This window comes from Oryctolagus cuniculus, chromosome 3, assembly GCF_964237555.1.
Source record: "Oryctolagus cuniculus chromosome 3, mOryCun1.1, whole genome shotgun sequence".
NCBI classification, from domain to species: Eukaryota; Metazoa; Chordata; class Mammalia; order Lagomorpha; family Leporidae; genus Oryctolagus; species Oryctolagus cuniculus.
Window position 1 is genome coordinate 29,291,134 of NC_091434.1, and position 25,828 is coordinate 29,316,961.

At 36.4% G+C, this 25,828-nt stretch overlaps 1 protein-coding gene across 1 annotated transcript in view; it reads right to left on the reverse strand.

Annotated features, from left to right (window-relative positions):
- CPS1 (carbamoyl-phosphate synthase 1) overlaps positions 1–18,439 on the reverse strand; it is a 136,436-nt gene extending 117,997 nt beyond the window's left edge. Inside the window, exon 1 of the mRNA XM_002712455.5 lies at positions 18,185–18,439. Within this exon, the coding sequence (XP_002712501.1) occupies positions 18,185–18,310 (126 nt within the window). The 5' untranslated portion in view covers positions 18,311–18,439. The remainder of the gene's footprint in view (positions 1–18,184) is intronic.
- Between the last annotated feature and the right edge of the window lie 7,389 nt (positions 18,440–25,828).

Genomic DNA, 25,828 nt, shown 5'->3' on the forward strand with positions numbered 1-25,828 from the left:
ATGCTGATACATTGCCTATTCTAAGACTACTTGTTGTTGACAAGCCAGAAATACTTCAATTTAGCAGAAATGCTATGTGTCTATCTTATCTCCCTTAATGTTCCCCTAGCTTTGCTTAAGTATAGCTTTAAGGGAAGTTTATGAGTTCGCAAAAACATTGTGAATTGTATCACATAGCTCAACATCACTGTCAGGTTTAGAGCTAGTAGGAATCTTCACGATTATCTATCAAATTGAGTTCCACAGGGCTCCCGTGTTTGATGGAGTTATCCTTAGGGCTGCAGTCTCTATGAAGCTTTATGGCTGTGAAGAAGCTGAAACTTTATCACTCTATTAATACTGATAAAAAAAAAAAAAAAACAAGCACTGTGGGTTGCTCAAAAAAAGTATATAATATTTTGCTTTTTATTGCAGCTAATTATATTCATGTCTGGATCCCTCTTTAGACTGTTGGCATTCTGAATTTGGTTATTCTATTGTATAAACCTTTGAACTAGCTTCTGTAAAATCCCTGGTTAAGATGAAAGACAATTAGAGAAACTTATCCAGGAGGCAGACATCATCCATTCATAAGGACTCCAAATTCTGTTGTTGAAACAATTTAAATTTAATTTCCAATTTCCATAAAACTCAGAGGAAATTAAGCATGTTAAACTACAACTTGAGAGGCAAAATCTCTCTCAAACTAGGAAAAATTAATTGGAACATGGTTTTAAAAACAAACTTTTAAGAAAAGTATCTTTGAAAAGGTATATAGTGAGGCCGGCGCCGCGGCTCACTAGGCTAATCCTCCACCTAGCGGCGCCGGCACACCGGGTTCTAGTCCCAGTCGGGGCGCTGGATTCTGTCCCGGTTGCCCCTCTTCCAGGCCAGCCCTCTGCTGTGGCCAGGGAGTGCAGTGGAGGATGGCCCAGGTGCTTGGGCCCTGCACCCCATGGGAGACCAGGAAAATCACCTGGCTCCTGGCTCCTGCCATCGGATCAGCGTGGTGCGCCGGCCACAGCGGCCATTGGAGGGTAAACTAACGGCAAAAGGAAGACCTTTCTCTCTGTCTCTCTCTCTCTCACTGTCCACTCTGCCTGTAAAAAAAAAAAAAAAAAAAAAAAGGTATATAGTGAGGCCGGTGCCACAGCCAATAGGCTAATCCTCTGCCTGCAGCGCCGGCACACCGGGTTGTAGTCCCGGTCGCGGCGCCAGATTCTGTCCCGGTTGCCCCTCTTCCAGGCCAGCTCTCTGCTGTAGCCCAGGAGTGCAGTGGAGGATGGCCCAAGTGTTTGAGCCCTGCACCCCATGGGAGACCAGGAGAAGCACCTGGCTCCTGCAGGATCAGTGCTGCACGCCAGCCACAGCGTCCATTGGAGGGTGAACCAACGGCAAAAGGAAGACCTTTCTCCCTGTCTCTCTCTTACTGTCCACTCTGCCTGTCAAAAAAATAAATAAATAAATAAAATAAAAGGTATATACTGGAGGTTGAAGGATTAGATATCGGAAATTTTCTGGGGTCAGGTAGCTGGATGATGAAACAAATTTGGCTGTGAGTTGAGCTTATGTGTAATTCTTTCTGAAAGGTTTAAGTGCAGTCATTAAAGACAGAAATGTACAAATTTTCTACTCTCTCCACTAGAGTTTTAAGAGTTATGTAATCAGTTCATATCTTGTCCACCTCTGCTCCCACCCTCCCACCACGCCTCACACATACACTTAGAGGTCCCAGCTTCCACAAGCAACAGGAGCTCAACACATGACTTCTGGACTTTTGCCTCTATATTCCTCTAGCCTTATAACATGCACTCAGCTTTTCCATCGTTAAAAAGGGAAAAACCTTTAAAATAAAGTAAAATAAAATATTTAAAATAAAAACCTTCTAAAATAATCTCTGAAAAATAAGATGCCTCTTAGATCCAAAGTACTCAAGTCTGTTGACATTAGAATGTTTATTCTTCAAGGTAAAAATCCCATTTTGATTATCTTTAAACCAATATATTACTTTTTTAAATCTTGCTTGTGTGTGAGAATGCATATACATTAGTTTATATTTACATAGAAAACAATATTGGTGTTCTCTATTAAAATTGATAGGATATGTTTGAGATCTTCATTTCTACAGATAATCTTAGTAATTAGTTTATCAGAGGTAAAACACATGGATTTCAAATTTATGTTTCTGAGAATGATTAAACAAAATGTCATACTGTGTATTTAATATACGTTTGCGTGTGAGAGAATGAGTGTGTATGTATGTCCAGCGACAGGTTTAACTAAAGAATTTTGTTCTTTTATTGGCTTCTCAAAATATCTTTGCAGTAGAGTTTTAACTATAGCCTTGGAACCAATGCTTGCGGTCTCAAGCATGACATTTAATAGTTGTAGTTGTCTTCACAGCCAATAAACTAAAAAAGATTTCAGAATTACTCAGTACTAAGGTGACCTCAATAATCAGTTAATTACAAAGAATGATGACATGACTTCTTTGACAAAGATCAGATTAACATGCAAGTCTGAATTCTGCTTGTGTATCCAGAAAATCAGCTTTGAATGTCACTTTTAATTACATGTTATTCTTATTCTATATTTTGTTTTAATTTGCTGATTATTTTGTCTAATTATAATTCAAGACAGAAATTGGTAACTTCAGGAAATAAGAATGATAGTGTTCAATGTATTTCTGAGGATTATTATATGCTATTCCAATGACTCTTGTGTTGGGTCCCCACAGGGGCAGGTTCTTTGGGACAACTCCACAGGCAACTGTGACATGTTTCACTAGGCGATGCACTTTGGTTTAAGTCATGGAAACCTGTATAATTTTTTTTTCCCTATGGGTAATGTTACTGTTCTTGAGGACATTATCTGTAACTGGGATGCCTTTACAAAAAAATGGAAGGAAGGAAGGATATGTTTTAGTAAAAAAAGAAAATATGCAACTTTGATTAAAAAATTACTTAGTTCACAAAACTTAAGTGTGAACTACAAATTTCAGTTGTTTTCACTTATCAGTTTATCTGTCCTACTCTGAGTCATGCCTCCTAAAATATCTGTGTTTATGTTTTCATTTTGCTTTCTTCTATTCTCTAGCGTAAGCATCTACCTCAAATCCTCTTATCTCTGTTAGACACTATCTAATCATTTTAAAGAAAGGTAAAAATTAACATTAACAAATCCAACTCTTGTTAACCTGTTCCTACAATCCTATTTAATATTTTTCATCCTGTCTCCACAGAAATGGTTTTCCACATTGTTTTCTGTCTTGTAAAGATATATTTGAGGAGACATTTACTGTTGTCTGAACTAGTTCCTGAGATTGTATTCAACCTTTTTGCTCCTTTAATCATATTTTTGTTCCTTTTGGCAGTTTTTGTAGGTCTTCCAATCTGCTTTCTCACAACATATTATATCACTACAAGGCGTCTGTTTATTGACTATAGTACCCTTTATATTCCTCTTAACTACATTGGCCTCCAGTGAATTTAAAATGATGAGGGCCAATTGCCTTATCCATGAAATGATTGAAAAGGGGTGCTCTGAACAAAGAGATATTATTTGGAATCTCTGCTTCTAGCTAACAGTTCCCCAAATGCTATGTCATTCCAATGAGTCCAAAAGAAATCACCTTGTTACCATTGCAAGATGTTTTAGTAGTCTCAGTCCTAGTGGAGAGTGGTCCATAATACAGGAATTAGATTATAACATTAAATTATAATTTAGCTGCCTACAAATGCCAGAGCACTTTGGTAGTTTGAAAGATGAAAATTCAAAGGAAATCTTAATGAAGAGAAATACATACACTTGCAGAATGTCAGAAAAAAATCATCAAAAATTCATTCTACAAAATAAAGGAGCTTACCATGACATGGTCCCTATGTGTTTTATAAACATGTACACGCCAAAAGGCCATTTAGACATTCAACTCGCAAAGACCGCTGAGAACCCACCAGGTTCTAAGAACCTTGAGAGGCTCTGGAGATAAATGAAAGAACCTCCCCTGCACTCCCATGTAGTAAAAGAACAAGATATGTGAGTGAATTGTGAAATAAAGGAAATCTTGAGAAGAATGCCACTGATGCATAACTGAACCACTTGGGAATACAAGGATAAATGAAAGAGCATCCTTTCCTTTGGGAGAGCAGATGAAAGATTTTCTCCCCAACCCCCACCATTTCTTCTCTCTATCACTCTGCCTTTCAAATAAATAAATCTTTTTTAAAAAAAATAATTTACCATTTACTTTCCACTCATGCTTTAAGTAATGAAAATGAAAACGTTGATAAAGCAACTCTGGACAAATTTTGAGTTTAAGGTTGAAAATTTAAAGATTTCTTCAAGTCTTTGTTTGAATGTTATTTTCTTGGTGTGGCTGTACATGGTCTCCTTTACTTAGAATTATGATGTAACTCAAACACGCTATCCCTCTTTCTTCTCAGAATTCATTACCTTCCAACATACCATCTAGCGTCTCATGCCTTACACAGTTTATCTCATCAGGCAGTGAACTTCATGTGAGCAGAGTGTAGGCTCCAGTTGTTCACTAATGTGTCTCTAGCCTACTTCAGTGCCTGGCACAGAGTAGGCAATTGGATAAGCTGTGCTCAAATCTTGTGAAATTACTTTCAGCAAATACTTGACCAGTTGTATAACAAAACACTTAAACAATGAATTTAGTAAAAGAGGAAAATTTGAGAGGTATGTAAGCATATTTTCTTCTACTCCATACTCAATTTCCCCATAATTTCTTTTGATATTAGAAATATTGAACATTTATTTTTCCATGTTTGATATAATTTTTACTTTTAGCCACATTGCAAATTTTTAATTCATTTTTCTCTTTTTTTGTTAAATTGTTCTTTATACACACAATGCACACACACAAACATAATTCAATATTTTCCAGTAGTGGTTAGTCTTACAAATATTTTAAACTCAACAACCTAAGATTCCAAGGAGTTTTAGTCTCTGCACTTGGCATATTTTCCTAACATCTCTTGGAAGTAGCAACTTTCAACTCAGTGTAGTTAGGTCTTATAATTAAGTTATTTGAATAATATTCTAAATAAAAACAGTTCTACTTCATCACAAAGTATTTAATAATTTATACTAATGACTATGACAACTGATACTCAACTACTTGCTTTTAGAATGAACTCCACATGGTAGGAAATTTTGCCACCACCCAAGAGAAAATCTCCTATCTCCATTTACTTTGCCTCCAAATTATGCTTCCCTCAAATATTTCCCTATTTCTACTCATTCCAGCCTGTGAAGTTAAGGTTCCTTCCTTCCTTCCTTCCTTCCTTCCTTCCTTCCTTCCTTCCTTCCTTCCTTCCTTCCTTCCTTCCTTCCTTCTTTCTCCTTCCTTCCTTCCTTCTCCTTGCTTCCTTCCTTCTCCTTCCTTCCTTCTTTCCTTCCTTCCTTTTTCTTTCTTTCTTTCTCCTTCCTTCCTTCCTCCTCCTCCTTCTTCTTCTCTCTCTCTCTCTCTCTCTCCCTCCCCCTCCCCCCTTCTCCCTCCCTCCTTTCCATCCTTTAAAAGATTTGTTTTTATCTGACATTTAGGTTACAGAGAGAGAGGGAGAGACAGAGAGAGGGAGAAATCTTCCATCAGCTGCCTCACTCCCCAGGTGGCAGCAAACTCCAGGGCTGGGGCAGGCGGAAGCCAGGAGCCTTTTCCAGGTCTTCCACATTGATGGCAGGGACCCAAACACTTGGGCCATCTTCTTCTGCTTTTCCTAGATGCATTAGCAGGGAGATGAATCAGAAGTGGAGCAATGGGGACACAAACCAGCACCTTTATCTGATGCCGCCATTGCAGGCAGTGGCTTTACCTGCTAAGTCAAAACTCAGGCCCCCAAGCTTCTTTCTTGAACATTATTCTCCAATTCCTCAGTTAGGGGCTGGTGCTGGGACACGGCAGGTTAAGAATCCACCTGCAGCACTGGCATCCCCTATGGGTGTCAGTTTGAGTCCAGGCTGCTCCACTTCAGATCCAGTTCCCTGCTGATGCACCTGGGAAGCCAGCAGAGGATGGTGCAACTGCTGGGCCTCTGCACCCAAGTGGGAGACCTGAATGGAGATACTGGCTCCTGGCTTCTGCCTGGGCCAGCTCTGGCTGCTGCGGCCGTTTGGGAGACCTCTCTCTTTCTCCCTCTGCATCTGCTTCTGCCTCTTTGTAACTCTGACTTTCAAATAAATAAATAAATAAAATCTTTAACAACAACAACAACAACAAAAGAATTCCTCAATCAGTATACCAGCCCCTTCATCTGACCCATTGCCTATACGTAATACCTAGGCTCCCCCAGTCCATTGTGCTAAACATCTTTCTTGTTTCCTGTTTACCCCCTAATCATCCTTCCTAGTGCCCATGATAGGACCTCGAAGATCCCTCAAGTTAAAATTAGTTTCTTTCATGTTACCATTGCATAGGTGTAGACTGTTTATGTTTTAATTGCTTAAAGTATTTTTATACTCTACTAGATTGTGACTTTTGTCACAGAAATTGTAATGCCTAATTCATCAATGTATCCCCACGGAAATAGCCCACTGTTGTTCAGACAGTATTGTGGTCACTACATAATTGGTGAATGCATAGACATTCAGGCCACTGTGTGATGTTAGCACATCACAATGCTGACACCACAGTGTTTCAAAATTATTATTTGATATCCACCAATTTCTTGTTATTTCTACAAATTTTTACCTTCTCTTTAAAGTAAGGATAGTTATTCTACACAGGTGTGATTAATATTGAAACGTAAGAGAAGAAAGTAGAAAATGAGTTGAGATTGAGGAGGAACTAGCACCCAATAGATACCCAAAGGCTTTCTATATCAGCCAGGTGTTATATTGGCAACACCTACCAAAGAGACCAGAATTATATCTAAATTTCATTCTTTAGATTTCCTCATGATTTTTTAATAATTCATATTAATAATTATCTATGTTATTAGAAAGGTAATCTATCATTGAGGAAGATGAAGCACTCAGTATATATAACTGAGTGCTCTCTTTTCTTCCTTTATTTTTCATCTAAAATTCTTTCCAAATTTTACCTACATCAACATTAAATTTGTTTTAAGTAGCTGGAGTGGTCCTATACATATAATGTGATATTCTACACCAAATTTCCAAAAATTTTATAAATAATAGTTTATTTTTGCTCCCCCCCACCAAAAACTGAGGCTGTTGTATTTTTATTTCTGTTGTTCAGATTTATGTGTAAGGCTAATATATCCATGGCACTAAAAAATAACTAATTTTGAAAATAGTAACAAAATATAATGTATATTCAACATTTATCTATCTGGTATTCATATGTTAAGGCACCTTTTTAAAGAAAATATCTGGAATAATATTTACATTTGAAAAAAGTAAAACATTAAAATTTCTTAAAGAAATTCTTGTAGGAGCTAACTAAACTGTCATTATTCTATTTCCACTCTTTGACATTACTTTAATGAGAATCTGCTATTATCAAGGTCCATTATAGTGTATATCAGTTGCATAAATAGAGTATTTCTTTTTGAATAATTAATTTCTCCTCTTTTGGGGAAACATTCTATTTCATATAGAGTTGTGAAGCTATGTCAGAAAAACAGGATTAAATAGGATTTGGCAACTCATTGTCACTTTAGAATCCCACCCTCCTCCCCTCCTTATCTCCCTATCTCCCTGTTATCCCTGTCTCATAATAGTTAACAGGAATGTGCTTGGCACTGCCTCTAAAGCTGTTAACAGGTTTTCTCATCTAAACCTCACAAAAGACAATGAGATAGGTAATATCAAGATCTCTGTTTTGCATTTGAGCTAGCTGTGCCTTAGCAAAGCAAAGATCTTTCCACTACTAATTGAAAGAACAGCTATTTCTTAACTGAAGTTTATGATTTATTACTCCTTTGTTTTTCTTTTTCTAAGCTTCTATATCTACTTTGCAATTTTTAAGTGAATCTAGAAAGCAATTCTATCACAAACTCTACTTAAATTTGTTTATAAGGACTTTAATTTAGGGATAGTCATTTGGTACAGCAGTTAATACACCATTTGAGACACTCCCCGTAAGTGCCTGTGTTCACAACTCAGCTACTCCAATTCCAATCCAGCTTCCTGCTCTGTATACCCTGGAAAGCAGCAGGTAATGGCCCATATATCTGGGTCCCTGCCACCCACACGGGAGACCCAGGTTGAGTTCTAGACCTGGTCTCAGCCTAGCTGAACCCTTGCTAATGCAAGCATTTGAGAAGTGAACCAGCAGAGGGAAGATTTTTTTTCTCTCTCTCTCTCTCTGTCCCTTTAAAATAAAGTGAAAATAAATAAAATTTAATTTAAAATTATCATGGACAAGCACAAGAGGCTCAGGTTAACCAAGAATTACCTATCTATAAATTGTCAGAATTAAAGCCGCTGCCTGCAGTGCTGGCATCCCATATGGGCACCGGTTCAGGTCTTGGCTGCTCCACTTCCAATCCAGCTTTCTGCTATGGCCTGGGAAAACAGTAGAAGATGGCCCAAGTCCTTGGGCCCCTGCACCCATGTGGGAGATTGGGAAGAAGCTCCTGGCTCCTGGCTAGATCAGCACAGCTCTGGTTGTTGCAGCCAACTGTGGAGTAAACCATGGGATAGAAAAACCTCTCTCCCTCTCTCTCTGCCACTCCTTCTTTCTCTGTAATTCTTTCAAGTAAATAAATAAATCTTTTTAAAAATAAAAAAGTTAAATTATGCACCCTATCTTACAATCTGAGGGAAACAGCAAAACTATTAACACCAATTCAAGGCCCTGAGTTTTCAAGTCAAGTCAAGACTGTTAGAACTATAGACTATAGACACTGTAGTTGACAAGAAGATCCACATTTCAGCCCATTTCAGCCACCCTCTGGGAAGGATTTACTGCTCTACTGGGAGGAGTGATTCAGCTGATCATTTTTTGCTGTTAAGTTTCTTCAAGGTCTTATCTCAGCAGCAAAGAGGTGCCAGGCAGCAACAAGAAGACCCAGGCCCAGTGCAGGGCATCTTGGGGACAGGAGCATCCTAACAGACTGCCTGATACATTTGAGTTTGTCCCCCCAGTTTCTTGTGTTGAGATCTTAGTCTTGCTTGTGAGAAATTAGGAGCTGGGACCTATAAGAGGTGGAGTCCTCTGGGAGGTTCTTAGGTCAATTGGAATTTTGTCCTCAGAAGGAATTGTGAGGCCTCAATTTCACTCTGGCTTTCTGTTTTGCAATGTTGTCTCTCCCTTTCACATGCTCCAGCCATGATGCAATCTGCCATGATATGACACAGCAAAGAAGGCTCTCAGCAGAGCAGGGCCAATGCTAGTACCATGCCCTTGACCCATATGAACTGTGAGATAGATAAACTTATTTTATTTATAAACTTAATCTACCTTAGGTATTTCACATAGTGATGGAAAAACAAACTAATACATCAAGGCTTTGTCAACCTGCATCACAATTTATGTCTGTACCCAGACCCACTTCCCGGAGCTTCTCTTTACAAAATGTGATCCCTAATGAACAGCAGGCTCCTTTCACAACATCTCAACGTCTATTTCTAGAGAACTCAATTCATGATACGTGCTTCAACTGAATAATCGGTCAAAGTTAATGTTATTCTCAAATTGTCCAGTGTTCAAGAAGGGAGCCCACATGTGAACATTCAGTGTATTTGGGCCACTAAACACAAGTTCAGCATGAAACTGTCTACCATAAAATTCACTCACACATACACACACAGATTTCTATACTTTCTAAAAATCTCACAATTCGACTTTAAACCAGTGTTTAAATTATATTTGTAATTATTAATATTATCTCCAACTCTTTAGCACCATATCTGTCTTTGTCCATCTGTGTAATTATATTTGCAAAACATACAAACAAGCTACAAAAAAAAAAAGTAGTCCAAGGATTGTTGTCAACATGGAAATCAAGGAAAGTGCATTAAAGCTAGTGTACACTCACAGTTTGACTTCTTTTAGCCTGGTAGTTAATCAAGTTATAAAATAAAGAAACAAAAATTATGCTTTCTTGTTTCCTTATATATTTTTTAATTTTTTAAATAATTTATTTGAGAGGCAAAGCAAATGAGACAGACAGACAGACAGACAGAGCTCCCATCTGCTGGGGAATGCTCCATATGCCTGCAGTGGTTTGGGCTGGGCTGGGCTGGAGTGGAACACAGGAGCCAGAAACTCAATCCAGGTCTCCCACGTGACTTCCAGGATTACAATCTCTTGAGGCATCACCATTGCCTCGCAGGTTCACAGTGGCAGAAAGCTGGACTCGAGAGCCAGAGTAGAGAATCACATACAAGCACTACAGTCTGGAATGCAGGTGTCTTAACCATAAGACTGAATGCATCCACCACTTTATATAAATTTAAAAGTTGAAGATTGAAATTAAAAGGCTCCATGCCCTAATAATACCAGATGTTACTTTCATCTGCAAATTTATAGGAAAAACACCCATAGGATTGTATTTTTTAACACAAAATATTTAAATGAACTAAAACTGAATTTCCTATGTATATGCAATTACTTCATTTTTAATACCTTGCTTTATAATTTTATTTAATACTCTTTTCTACCAAGTAAACTGAGTTACATAAATATCTATGGGACCCTCTCATTCCTGTATCACTTTTATTTATTTATTTATTTAAAATGTATTTATTTATTTGAAACTCAGAGTTACACAGAAAGAGAGTTCTCTTCTCAGATGACTGCCGAAGCCAGGGCCGAAGCTCCTGGGCCGAAGCCAGGAGCCCTGAGCATGTCCCAAATTATACATCTCTTCCCTCTCCCATTCCCAAGATAAGAGTCAGAGAACTCAGAGGGCTTCCATAGCCTTGGAAACTCATGACTGGAGCATAGGGAGATTACTGATGCCATAGACAGGAGTGTCAATTGGTAAAGTCAACAACAGGAGTCACTGTGCACTTACTCCTCATGTAGGATCTCTATCCTTAATGTGCTGTACATTGAGATTTAATGCTATAACGAGTACTCAAACAATATATTTCACTTTGTGGAAAATGGAAATGAAAAATTGAATTTAATGTTGCACTGAGATAAAGTTCAATATATAATGGGCTCTTTAGTAAGCAATAAAACTACAGCAGAAGAAATAATTTAGAACTCTCTGAAGCCAGGTTAAATAACTATGGCTTCAAATATATAAATTCAGTAACAAAATGTCAAATTAAAAAGATCTAGCTTGTATTGAGGGCCTAATTAAGATTCTAACCAGATTTGCTGGTGTATATTTCACTTTACGCACTAAAACAGACGTCCATGTGTCTATGTTAATTACTGCACGTACACATCTGTGAAATGGGAAGCATAGTACTATTTCTTCTGGACGTGAGAGCAAACCAATAAAATGTTCTGGATGAAAAGCTTTAAGTTAATTAGCAAACAGTTCTATACAACATTCAATATAAAGCATCACAGAAATTATAATCCCTTTTAGCTAGAAGTGGAAATTATAATGATTTACTCTGGAACTATGACTGCATTGCTCTCGAGTTATTTAGCTATGTAAATTACTTGCATATCCGCAAAAGTAAAGGCCTCTTGTCTTTATTTCCATTTTCACCAAAGCTGAAAGCTATATAACATATTTTTGATTTCTGGCTTACCTAATGATTCTTAGCTATTAGTTCATCTCAGTACTCATTCTATTAATTAAATCTGGGAGCTGGTGCTGTGGCCTAGCAGGTAAAGCTGTCCTCCGCAATGCCAACATCCCACGTGGGCACCAGTTTGTGTCCCAGCTGCTCCACTTCAGATCCAGCTTCCTGCTGATGGCCTGAGAAAAGCAGCAGCAGAAGGCCCAAGTTCTTTGGGCCCTGCACCCATGTGGGAGACCTGGAAGAACCTCCTGGCTCCTGGCTTCAGCCTGGCCCAGCCCTGGCTGTTTTGGCCATCTGGGAATGAGCCAGAGGATGGATGGAAGATCTTTGTCTCCTTCTGTTACTGTAACTCTGACTTTTAAATAAATAAATCTTAAAAAGAAAGATAGATAACTGAACTAAGCTTCGAAATATAGGAAGCTTAAAGCTAGAATTTATTTCAGATAACTGTTGTGTAGATAACATAGTAAAATGATGGAATCATGAAATGTTCTTTTTTGGTAAGTGAAATATTGAACAATTTATATCTTTAAAATATTTAATAGGACTTCTCTGCATTTACAATGCCTAACACTTCAGGATTTGAAAGTACTGTAACAGCACTAATCAATAAGCCTTACAACATCCTAAGTTAAAAACTTCACAAAACCCTAAGCCATCTGGTTTTAGCTAAACATAAGCCAATGTTAGGGGTAAAAACAAATTTAATTTATTTGAATTTTTCTGTGGTCTGGACATTTACAAAAAAATTCACTAAGTTTCATTCTAGTTATATTTCTCATGATAAAACAGTATTTATAAAACTTTAATTATAAAATATGCTCATAAAGTATAGGTTTATTAATGGATACTTACTGAGCATTTGCTATATGGAAAATTATTCTGAATACAGGAGGGATCTATAATGCTCTAAGCTCTAACTTCTACCTTATGGTAGTAAATTATTATGGTCTTAATTTAGTTCTAGATCATAAAAGACAGTTATTCAATAAAATTCTATAATGATGCAACAATCTTCTTGATTCATTTGGGGAACTTTACATTAGCCAATATTTTCCCTATGAAGTTTAAGGGAACAATATGTGACATTTACTACGTTGAAAACATGACAGCCTTGAAAATATTTTTATGATTTAAAATTGTTTAGACCACATGAAAAAATCAAGTACAACCTATAGATCTTTATGGCTGAGAAGTCCAATACAGAGTCTGACCCTGGGCCATGCAGCTTTCTTCATGCCTCAATCATTGCAAAGACCCTGGGAAATACTTGTCATATCAAGGCAAGTCAATCTTGTGTCACAAACTCCTCTAAAGCTCACTGAAGTGAGCTCTAGCATGATCATTGCATCAGAGACATCAAAAACTCTCCACTATATCCCTCAGCCACTGAAACAGGTTGGAAATATGAAGAATTGAGGAATGGTCTCCATTTCCATAACCATAGGACCTAATTTCACATGCAGATACTCAATAAGTCTGATGGTATTAGGCAAGTTGGGATTTGAGGGAAAAGGTAAGGAAAGCATAAGTCAAGACTAGTGCTAGTGTTTTAGGCATATAATTCTTAGCTTCTGAGCTAGGACTGGGAATAGGGTGGGGCAAGTGAGGTGCCTTAGGCATAACATTGAAGGAAGTCTTCTTTAATTTTACTTATAAGGTGCCTCACTCATGCTGCCATAGCTAGTCTAGGCAGTAAGACCAATAGGGTTTTTTTTAAAGTTTTATGTCAAGAAGCTCAAAATATCAAGGCACTGTTGATGACAAACGACTGAGTCTATATTATAGAATGAAGAAGATAGAAAAAATGTGAAACAAACAAAAAATATTCAAAAGAGAGTGTGGGGAGCAAACCGGACTAGACTGAGTTACTGGAATTAAGACTTATTCTATGCATCTGCTCTCCCACAATATGGCGCTGGGAAAGAAGCAGACAGCTTCCGCACAGCTGCCTCCAGTTCAACCAATAAACTGTAGGACTTGCTACTGATTGGAGGAGAGCAGCGTACTCGGCGTGTGGGCAGCCGAGTTGGGATTGGCAGAGGAGGACTATAAAGAAGGAGAGAGACGGCATGCACCAGGGAACATCTAAGGGGGAACATCTAGCTGAAGGAACACCCGTGCAGCCCCCCAGAGAGCCGGCCGGCGGTGTGCCGCTCCCCTGCGGAAGTGGGGAATGTGGCCAGGGGGAACTGCCCTTCCACGGAGGTGGAAGGGATAGTAGCCAACCCGGGAAGAACCAGCAGCAAACCCGGGGAGGGCCGAGCAGACGAAAGAACAGCGCAGGGTCCTGTGTCGTTCCTCCACGAAGAGGGGGAGCGACAAGAGAGGCTACTTTGCAATTAAAGAAATAATATACACCAAAATTATGTGAAGTGGTCCATCATCCAAACCAATTGTGCAGCAACTGATTTGGCACTGGAACGTAAGTTATCATCTCAAAAATTTGGATTTCCACGATGAAATCCAGTCTTAAATGTATCTATATGCAGTTAAAGTCTAATAAAATAGACTACCTACCCACCTACTTGAAATATGTATAAAAACGTTTCAATATAATAATGAATTCTACTTTCTGTGAGTGTTTTTAAAGCTACTACAATATAACTAAATTATTCTAATCGTAGGAGTTTTTGTAGTTGCCAATTTCTAATCAAATGACAATAGCTCCTCAAGACTGAGCTAAATAGATACTTCCATGTTGGGAACAGAATACAAAATCTTGTAAAATGAAAGCCTTTCAAAGGGGATAATGACTCCTGAGACTAAATTATATCTGAAGTATCAGAGAGGACACTTGGACTGTTAGGTTCCTGGCTTAATTGTAACACAGGTCACCTTTTTTTTTTTAATGAATGGATTAATGTTAGAAGCAGTACTTATTGAACCATTTTGTATTCAGAGGGAACTTAACCTTTTCAGTTTAATACCTTTGATTTCCAAATTCATTTGCAAGTAAAAATGAAACTATTTAGTTCTGGTGACTTTCCAAGAAGTGTGAACTCAGAATTTTTAAATCTGAGTTTCCTGAAGTCAGAGACAATCCATTTACTATTGACTTATTTCTTGTTATTATTCTTCCTATATGCTCCCATTATAGAAGTTTGGTATATGTTAAATAAAAGAGGAATAGATGAATGAATGGAAGAACTATGATATTATAACATACATCCTGCCTTTTAAAATTGAATTCACCATAGTTGAAAAAAAATTATTTGCCTCATCATCTTTGAGTATGATTCATCATAAGAAATATCTTCTTAGAAATAGGTTTAATATAGAACAAAGGTTAAAGAGTTTGTCATTCTAAATATTTGAAAATTCTTGTCAAGTATTTTGTCATAATAATTTGTAGGACATTAGGACACTCTGATCTAATCTTCTACTAAGCCCTTCTAGTAGCATATATAGAATAGAACTTTTTTGGCAAATTTTTGCTTTAAAGTGCTTTATAAGTTTTTCAACATTGAAAACAAAACATTGTTACAATCAAACAAATAGTTTAGGAAATCAAGAACTTTTCAACACTACACATGAAAAACTTTAGTTCAGAGAATGTGTAGTGTGAACAAGGTCAAAATTGTAATAAACACATAATGGGGTTAAAACACAGTCTTTTTCTTCCCCATCCAGAGTATTTTTTTACTATATTGTTGCAACTGGATGAGTATAACAATGAGCACTGAACAATTCAATATTAGTAGAAGAAGATTATAGTCTCTAAAACATTCATATTTTATGGTTATTGATCATTTATATCATTGATAACAACTACTTTTGAAAAACAGAGCACTTGGAAATTCTTTCCTTTTTCCCATAAGTGAAATATAATGGCATCTATTAGCCAGGCACACTCTTAAAATTGGCCACAAACAAACAGACAAGGAAAGAACACATAAAAATACAGTGTGTCACCTCTGTCATCTGACCCACCCTCTGCCCTCTCTGTTATCACCTAAGGGAGAGGAAAAGTGACCTCCAAAGCCATTAAAAAAGCAACCCAGTTTACAGGGCAATGCTAACAGATGTGTTGCAGCCTGTCTTTCACAATCCATTCACTATCTACAACTACCTGCAATGTTCCTAACCTTTCATGACTTTTTTCACTTCCCTTCACTTACCGTTATGCAATGCTACCAGAAAGATTTTAACTCTCTTTAAAAAATGAGGTCCACTTAAAAAAATTGAGGTAAATCTTTCTAAGAGAGTTGAGCTTTCCAAGTGAAGACCAGAAGAAAAGTAGGTAGAAGAATATTTTTAAAATGAGTGAATAATTGCACAAATTGTCTTGGATTACTGTATGGAATTTTAATTCATGATTGTGAAGTTCAAAAACTTCTATTTTTCATGCCTGGGCATTCCTCCAAAACTCTGGCCAGTAATGATTGAGTGTGAGTAATGGCTTTTAGACTGTGAAATGATGGCTTATTCCTCATAGAGCTTTGTCATTCTTAGCTGTGCACTGTGGCAGACCTTTGAAACAGATCTGCCACCATGAGCTAGAACTGTTTTCACAGTAGTCCATGCACATAATTAGAACTTTTTGTTCTGGTTGTGGTTGTTGTTGTATGGAGCACTTACTGTGATCCTGAGAAATTGGCATCTAATCTCAGTCACTTCTAAACCCTTTTAAGTAGTCATTCAGTGTCCATTTTTAGTGTTTGGGGGAAACACATCTATCTTTACTCACCTACTTCTATGAGAAGCAAAGGATATTCCAAGTGACTGAAACCTGACATTTTGGAGACTATGTATAATCACAGGTGATACTATTTTTCATTGCTATTTATTGTCTCTGAGATGAAATAAGATTACATAAAAGAGTATGCCTGGGACATTAATAATACTAAACTGAATCCAAATATTGTCTCTCTCAGTTTATATCTAGTTACTCTATCTTTGATAATAGATTAGAATATTATTCTTTTCAGCTCTCTTGCAATTTAACTGATTGCAAAACAAATGTTTTTCCCCTGGTTTTATTCATTTAAAATGGTAACTTATACTACTGTGGAAGGCTGAAAATGTTAATTTGCCACTGAGGCTACCATATGTATTCTCCTTTCTCCTGAAATCTTTAACTAGTTTCTCTCATTTACTTTCCCTCTCCCTCACCTTCTCCCTCTCTTTCCCTTCCATTTTATGTCTATTCCTTTCCCACTCCTGTCCCAAAGGCCAGAAGATTTATGGCATGACTTCACCCTGCAGGTGTCAGGAAACTACTCCCTGAACCCTAATTTAAGCCACCTATGTAATAGAACCTACGGATACATCTGAAAGATGTTTTAGCCAACCCAGTAAACATCCCAAGTATAAGATAAACACCCAAAACCTTGAGAACCTATTTTTTTTTTTTTTTGACAGGCAGAGTGGACAGTGAGAGAGAGAGACAGAGAGAAAGGTCTTCATTTTGCCGTTGGTTCACCCTCCAATGGCCGCCGCGGCCAGCGCGCTGCAGCCGGCACACCACGCTGATCCGATGGCAGGAGCCAGGTACTTCTCCTGGTCTCCCATGGGGTGCAGGGCCCAAGCACTTGGGCCATCCTCCACTGCACTCCCTGGCCACAGCAGAGAGCTGGCCTGGAAGGGGGGCAACTGGGACAGAATCCGGTGCCCCGACCGGGACTAGAACCCAGTGTGCCGGCGCCGCAAGGCGGAGGATTAGCCTAGTGAGCCACGGCACGGGCCGAGAACCTATTTTTACATCAACAGATACTTTTTCCTACTTGCTGTTTTGCTCTTGCCATTAAAGAAATACTGTATTTAAAGCTACTATGACTACTTAAACTTTATGTTCACTTGAGAGAATTTTTTTGGCCAAATTCCCATGGAGTAATTTCGGACTTTTCTGATAATAAATGTCTTCATATAGTTATAAGAAGGGGCAGAGGTTCCTACGGCAGTTTCATAATCCAGTGGGGAGGGGGCGAAGGCCATTAATGTTCCTTTCCTGGACTTGTGCCCTCGGTTATAGATACACTTGGAAGCATAGAATTATCCACTGCAATTTGTCTCAATGCCTTAATCTGCAATGTGAAAATAACAAATGTGGACTTCTAGAAAAAGGGCTGGCAAGGAAAAGTTAAAAGGTAGTGTCTACATGATGACCTACAAATACATAAAAATTATGTTGTCATTTTCCTTCTAAATTTTTAAACAGTATTTCAGAGAGCCATTAGAGAATATGGGCTAAACACCTTATATTGTAAAATGGCTCTTGCACAAAAAAGCAACTCCATTTATTGAGCCCAAACTATGAGCAATAGTGTCTAGGCACTTATAGAGCTCTTATAGCTTTCTGCAAAGTTTGCTTTCTAAGCAGCATACTTATATTATACATGTTTCCTGGAATTGTGAACATTCTTTATGATGGACAAAATTTACTGTAATTTTTCTTAGAGGGGGTAAGAATGAGCATTTATGAAATTAGTAGTTTCTATAGTAAAGCAAGGATTAATAAATTGGCATTCAGAACTACATATTTAGCTCTGCAAAAGACATCTTTGCTTCACTGCTAACCTGTACCCCACACGACTTTATCAGAAACAATGAATAAATGTATTACCTTGACAGAAAGGAGCCTGATGCCAGGTCTTGAAAATCTCCATTGCTGCTGTGAAGCCGCATTGGAAAAGCCAAAACTACTCTTCAGTGTCTTCACGACTTTGCAAGCTGTCAAAATCCTCGTCATTTTGAAGATGATTTGTGACTAAAATTAAATGAAGTACATATATTGTATGAGATTGTTTGAATTAATGTGAGAACAAGGTAGGGATGCAGTGCAGTCAGTGTTTAGACCAGACCACACAGTGATCTCTGATTTCCATTCATTCTGCCATTAAATGTCTTCAGCCACAGCTCCTCCTTCTCTTAACCCCTCCTCCCAAGGTGATGTCCAGATATGTTCTATGGACATGTAATACAAATTGCAACACATCAAGTACTACTTTCTCTTGCTGAAATAATGCTAATGCTGTCAAAAATCAGTCAGCATCAAGGAATTGCTTATGCAGCTGAATAGCACAGCCCAGACACAATGGAAAACTTTAGGAATATCACTCTTAACTAGTAACAACTTTCTAAAAATGCTAAAGATCAGAGGCTTTACTTATGTTACATGTGATGCTTATTTTGTCTTGAGAAAAACTGGATCCCTAAGGAAACCTGCAACCTTGCTATTTTCTGCTTGGAAAAAGATAATGGAAGCCAAATATAGTAAAAATGACATACAAATAGCTTTTTCTTCAAAAACATATCTGCATTTTTTTAGTTCATCCAGCAAGGTAGTATATTGTTACTTTTGCATTGTTCTGTGTTCAAAATCTCTGAGCAAACAGTAATATCAAAACACAATTGGAACAAAGAAACCTATTAAATAACCCTTGCAAATGTTGGTTTCAACAGAAGGACTATTGGAAAACATTGGTTTTAATGTATGTACTATTGCTACTTAAAGATCCGTACCCCCATGTTTACAGCAGCTCAATTCACAATAGCTAGGATATGGAATCAACCCAGATCTCCATCAACTGATGATTGTATAGAGAAAATGTGGTATAAATGTATAATGGAATACTACTCAGCCATTAAAAAGAATGAAATCAAGTCTTGTACAATAAAATGGATCAACTGGAGACCATTATGTTTAGTGAAATAAGCCAGATCCAAAAAGACAAATATCATATGCTTTCTTTAATTTGTGGTAGCTAATAACATTCCCAGAAAAACCTGAATGTATAAGAGTAAGATTGACATTATAAAGTTTGATGATTTTTTATAGCCCTTGACTCTATTTCTGTGGAACAGTGGTCTTTCTGTTTTTAACTTGTGGAACACTATATTTAGTGGTAAATTAAATCTTTGCTTATAAAATAAATTGAAAGTATGTCACTGCAAAACTTGAAACGAAGAAAGGAAGGAGAAGAGAGGGAGGGAGGGAGAGATGGAAGTATCCTTATGTTCTTACAATTGTATCTTCAAAATACATGAAATCTATTCTTTTTATATTAATTTATAAATTTTTAAAGATACTATTTTGGTTACTGAAATACAATATTGAAAGTTTGAAACCTTGAGCATTCATTTTTCAACCTTTACCTTCAAATCATATGGTTAATTATGTAATCAAGCAGTCTTGTTGGCTCATGGAAGAACAAAAAGAACTCTAGCATTGTCCTTTGATTTTTTTCCAAAAAAGTCCAAGAAATAAAGATAATAACGATACATTTTTAGGGCTTCCTTTAACAGAAAAGCTGATAAAGAATGGCATAGAGATTGTAAATTTCACTGACATGGAGCCAGGAATGGGGTTGGTAACAATGTTTAAGCTAAACCTTTTGCCTTACTTAATGAGGTCAGGCAACTTCATGGTTCCTGGAAATAAAAAACTGAAAAAAATCACCTTAGATTAGTGTACAAAAGTAACTGATAAAATTATAAATGTCGTGAAAATATGCCCATGTGTAATGGGAAAATAAGAAGGGAAAAAAGATGTAAGAAAATATCAAGTTCTGTGCACATCCCGTAAATTTTAAATTATGAGATTATATAGATGGAAACAAGCATATCAAGTAAACATAGTAGGGGGGCAAACAACAGAAGGAATGGCATGAACAACAGCATAAAGACATTCAGTCATATGGTATATGTTTTAAAAATTGAGTCTGATAAGACCCAGATACTGGGTGCAGGATGGGGAAATGAGCAGGCAGGCACAACATCATGGAAGATGATATGTGCATTAAAATTGTTGGCTTTAATCCATAAATAGTGTTATTGGAGTCGTGGAACTGTTTTGAATAAGAAACACATGTGCAATCTTTATTAAAGAAAGAGCTTAGAAACTAAAGTGGAGGTAGATGAAACTGAAAAAAAAAAGAGTAACTCTAAATTTAGAGAACTGAGGACTTGGAACCAATGCCCGTTGGCTTAAGCCAATTCTAGCTTAGGCCTTGCTCTCATCTCTTAGTTTTTTATTTGTGTGCATTGGTGTGGGAAGGAAACTTGTCTGTCTAAAAAATGACATATACTCATCATGGAAAATCCACTGTAGTCCCATTACCCAAAAATTATCTATGCAGTGAACACTGCAGTTTATTTTCTTCTCCTTCTCTTTCTTTGAGACCGAGGGAGAAATAGAGAGACAGAGAGATCCTCCACCTGCTGGCACACTCTTCAAATGGCTGCAATGGTCAAGCCTGGACCAGACCAAAGACAGGAACCAAGAGCGTCCTCCAGGTTTCCAGCACAGGTAAAGGGGTCCTACAAGCTGAGCCATCTTCTGCTGCTTCCCTAGGCACATTATTAGGAGCTGGATAAGAAGTGGAGCAGCCAGGACTTGAACCAGCACCCACATGGGATGCTGGTGCTGCAGGCAGCAGCTTAAGGAACTATGGCACAATACTGGCCCCTGTATTTCTTTCTTTATTTCTTGTTTTTTAATTAAATATAACAATTGAGGTACTGAGAAGTCCAAAGTTTAGCTGTAGAGAAAACATCACCATTTATAACAGTTGCCAAAAAGCATGATAGACTAAATATGGTTTTCCAGATGGATATCAAAAACTCTAGGATAGAATTCGGCAATTCTAGAAAATAAAGAGATGTGTAGGCCTGAGAGTTGTAATGGCTTTCATTTTAATCAGTAAAAGTCCTGGATGCAAGTTATGGTCCATGCTTCCAGTCACCAGAATGAAGGGGAATTGGGTAGGGGGCTTGAAAAATTTGATTAAATATTCTGAATGGAGACGTGGAACATTCATCCATTGTAATTCCATAATAATCTTGGAGATGGAAAGGTCTATAATAAGAGTTAATAGTTTCTTATGTGAGTGTTCAAGATACACTGAAATCTGCAACTACACTGAGTTATTCCTTGAGTAACGCAGTTTATAGTAAAATAAGTCAAAGGGATGAGGCTCTGAGAGGTGACTTATAGGGAATATTGAAGTCAAAGGTAAAAAAAAAATTAGCAGAAACATTATACTTCTATCAAATATATTTCATCAATGCACTTAAAATAAAGTGGTTTTCATTGTGAAACGGTTATTTAGCTGACCACATGCATAGAATCCTCTCCTCATATAAGCTGCCTGCAAGCAACCAGGCTGGATGACAAGCATACAGGCATGCATACTCAGAGGGTAGCGGGAACCTGTGTGTTTGAGGATGTATTCTTTGTGAGCCCCGTCATTAGAAATCCTTAACATTTATAAGTGATTCATTCAGAAAAAGCAAACTATTTTACACAGGTTCATCTCACTTTTCTATTGATACATTTACCTTAGCTATCATCGTTTACAGATCTGGGTGGTTTTCCTCTGTAGAGTTTTATGTAGAAAATTTAAAACTAAACACTTCTCAAATTTGATGGAGTAAAAAAATTCTAGTGTCCTTTTATTTAATGCTAAGAAAGTTTTTTATTTATTCCATAAATTAAAAATGACTTGAAGTGTATATCTATGTATAGGATCTCTCTTCCCCTCTTTTATTCCTCTCACTCTTTCTCCATAACTGTATCTAGATATAGAGAAAAACATTCCTAATTATTATAATTATGTATAATTTCTTGAAAGAAGTGGAAACATTCAGTCTTCTAAATCACCAGAGCACTTAAATTTACAGATTTGTTGTTTCTGGTATTGAAAAATGGTAATATAAAATTACTTTATTTTCATTTGATTTTTATATAAATTTGAAAAATAAAAAATAGACAATAGCCTACCCCACAAACATAACCCATAACCTCAGTTATATTTTAGAGTATTTTCTTCTAGTATCTATGTTTTTGCAAAGGTCACAGTTTTGAAAACTGTGACCAATGTAAATTATCTTCTTGCTTTGTAATATTGTACTGAAAGTATTTAAATGTTGTTAAAAGCAATGTTGTTAAAAGTTGTTAAAATGCAAAACCTTGCATTTTCATTGCCTCTATTGCTGCTATTGTATATCAATGTTACCATTTTTTATCAATACTGACACATTTCTTTCCAAAGACAGTGTGTCTATCTATAAACAAACTTCAATACTGCATGTCTTCAAAATTCCATGGAAAAGGTATTGTATGAAAAAATTATTCATGGATTTATAAATTTTTATAATAGAATAAACAATTTTTAATTCCACTTTTCCACAAAATGTTTAAGTTCTCTCATACAATACTGTTCCTTTCAATACATCCTCATCACCATTAGGTATTACCATTTATTTGCTTTGGGGAAAAAAACTCATATTTTACTTTCATTGAATTTTTTAATTATTGGTTAGATTGAATATGTCTATGTACTTTTTATTAGTACTATTATTATTTTTCAACTGCTGTTAACATCTTTTCATGTCCACCAAATCATTCATATTAATGATAAAAGTCATCTTTAAAGGAAACATAAAGCAACAATGATTAACAGCCTGTATTCCTATATATACCAATTGCAAGAATCCTTTTCATTTGGACAGTGTATTGACATAAGAGAGGGAAGGCCTGCTACTAATTGGAAAAATTGAGAGCAGGTCATCCTACAGATTAAAGACTCAGATTCTAGAATGAAGGGAAAATAATAGTGTTAGTAATTTGTTCTTCAAAAGTACGGAAACTGCCAACCACCCATGAAATGTGTCTTGCCAGGTAATGAATCAGAAACCACTCTAAACAAGTGATGCGTCTGTCAATAAATGTTTCATACAGCAAGCAAGTAAGAGATGCTTCTGAAAAAAATGACTGACTGAATGAATGGATTTCTGTGTACTGAATTCCTGACTCATCAGTAATGTTTAGTTAAGCAGGAACAAATAAAATGTCAGGTGAATATACGAGAAAATAAAGACCCTAAGGAAGTGGAAAAGAAGACTGTCAATAATTCCATAAATGTCTATTTTGAAGAGATGGATTTAAAGCAAGAAGCAAAGTATGACTGGAGAGCAAATAAATTCAGCTTAGGAGAGACAACAGCTCCCTGAAATTCTAAAATTTTGTGTTTGAGTGAAGGCTTATGAAAAAAGAATATAGAGATATAACTGTTTAGATTCACTTCTATGATTTCTATTAGCCTAATTCATATAACAAAGAACACTTTAACAAATAAAGATTCAGAAAGAAGATTACTCTTTGCAGGAATGTGGTATGGATTGTAACCACATAAAAGTACATGGTTTTTCTCCTCATATCACAGACTAGAATAAACTGGTAGAAGGATCCCTCAAAGTTTGGTCATGAGGAAGTTCATAAATTGCTTGAACATCTTACCAATATGTCAAAGATTGATAAGATATCAGACAGATATTAGGTTGTTAGATATTGGAGTTTTAAAATAACTACTCTCTTTGGACAAGTAAAGCATATTCATTAGACATGTTCTTTAGATCCAATTGGTATTTTGAGGGATAGGAAGTGAAGAACCAATTATGATGAATATGCTTATCAATCTAACATTGGATAGCATAAAAGTTAGAGTGATGCAAAAGAAGATAAAAATGAAGCTGTAAAAGAGATCTTGTAAAATTGATTTCACACATTAAAATCCAAGGTGCATGTGATTTATATCCGAAGATAATTAAAAAGGTATCATTTATTAGACTCAGTTTGAAAATGCCTTAAAAAGAACAGACTATTCCTTATAAGCAACATGTGCTTATAAAACGTAAATCTTGCAATAGTAACTTCTTTTAAAAAGACCTGACTACTGGACCAAATAGAAATGTTAGATGCAATCTACCTTAATTCAAGAGCATTGAGTGTATATTCCAGACTGATAATACGTAAGTACATGTTTGCAAGATATTATTCATAAGTGAATTATTGCGAATATCAGAAGACAAAATGAATGTCAGTGTAGTCAAGCTTGTGGTGTATTTGCAAGATGGGGAGAGTGAATAATGCCTAAGAAAGTTGATTTAGAATTCACAGTGACCTTGGAAAACTGAAAATAGTGAAATACAAACACAGTAAAACAATCAAAGTTAAGCAAGTATAAGCTGTTCCAAAAAGAAGAAGAAATGCTGCAGATAAAGGTCATGAAGGATGGATTAAATGGAAAGGAGGCAAAAAACATGTAACAATGATAAAGAATAGCAGAAGTCCCAAAACTACTCATAGTAAGATGTAATTATAAACCTAAAGAGAGAAGGCAGAAGTTAGAGTGAAATTTGAGAAAAAGGAACTCAAAGTTTATAAGAAAGCTAATTATTAAATAAATTAAAATTCCATAAGTGAATTTTGATAATGAGATGACAATTACACTTAAAATCCTGTTATGCAGGATTCCTAATCCAAGTCTTCCAATCTTCCTGAAAGTTAAAAAAAAATTAAATTCTTGAGTAATAAATCAGATCAATTCTACAACAGAAGCTAAAGCATTAAAATTTGTAATAACAATATATTAGCATATTATCTATATCTGAATAGAGAAATATATATATATACTCTGCTTGACAGAATACCAGTAAATGCAAATAGATATTTAAAAATCCATTTTAATGGCCCCAATAATAATTAATGCCCTGCCTGAAAATTGAAATACTTGCCATTTGTTGATATGCTCAGCTAGGCCCTGGAATGCCTTATCTCCTAATATTTAAAGAAAATCTGAAGGTAGCTAATGCATATATACCTATTTCATAAAAAATGGTGGTGATTTCCATAGAATTAGGTGTCTTGTCCAAGATCACATAGGTAATAAATTGCAAAGCCAAAATGAGAATGAAAATTTTAACCAAAGTCCATCTGATGTCCAGTATGTTAATTATATCCTGAGAAAACAGGGATAACCACATGGAATGACTTGGGAAATGTGGGCTGGTTAAGACAAGAAGAATGTAGGGTGTAGAGGTTCCGATGTTCAGAAGTATTTATGACATTGCCTGGAAATACGTATATATTCATTATATTCATATATATATGTGCAAAAGTAAAAATCAGAGAATAAAGTTATAAATTCTGTAATTTACTGTTATGTTTAAAATAAAAAAAACTTAAGGGAGGTAATATAGGAAAAGAAACCCACAATTTTTTGAAGTAATCCATCAAGTAGAACTAAGTGACCTCGTAGCCACACTTCTACATAACTAACTGATTTGGCTAGACTTGTCTAAAATAGCAAAATACATCTATGCTATATCCTATTGCTTGAAGTTACATATTCCAGCATTGTGGAATCTGAATAATTTAATGCCTTTAAATTTTCATGATTGTTCAGGAATGAAATCTAGAATTACA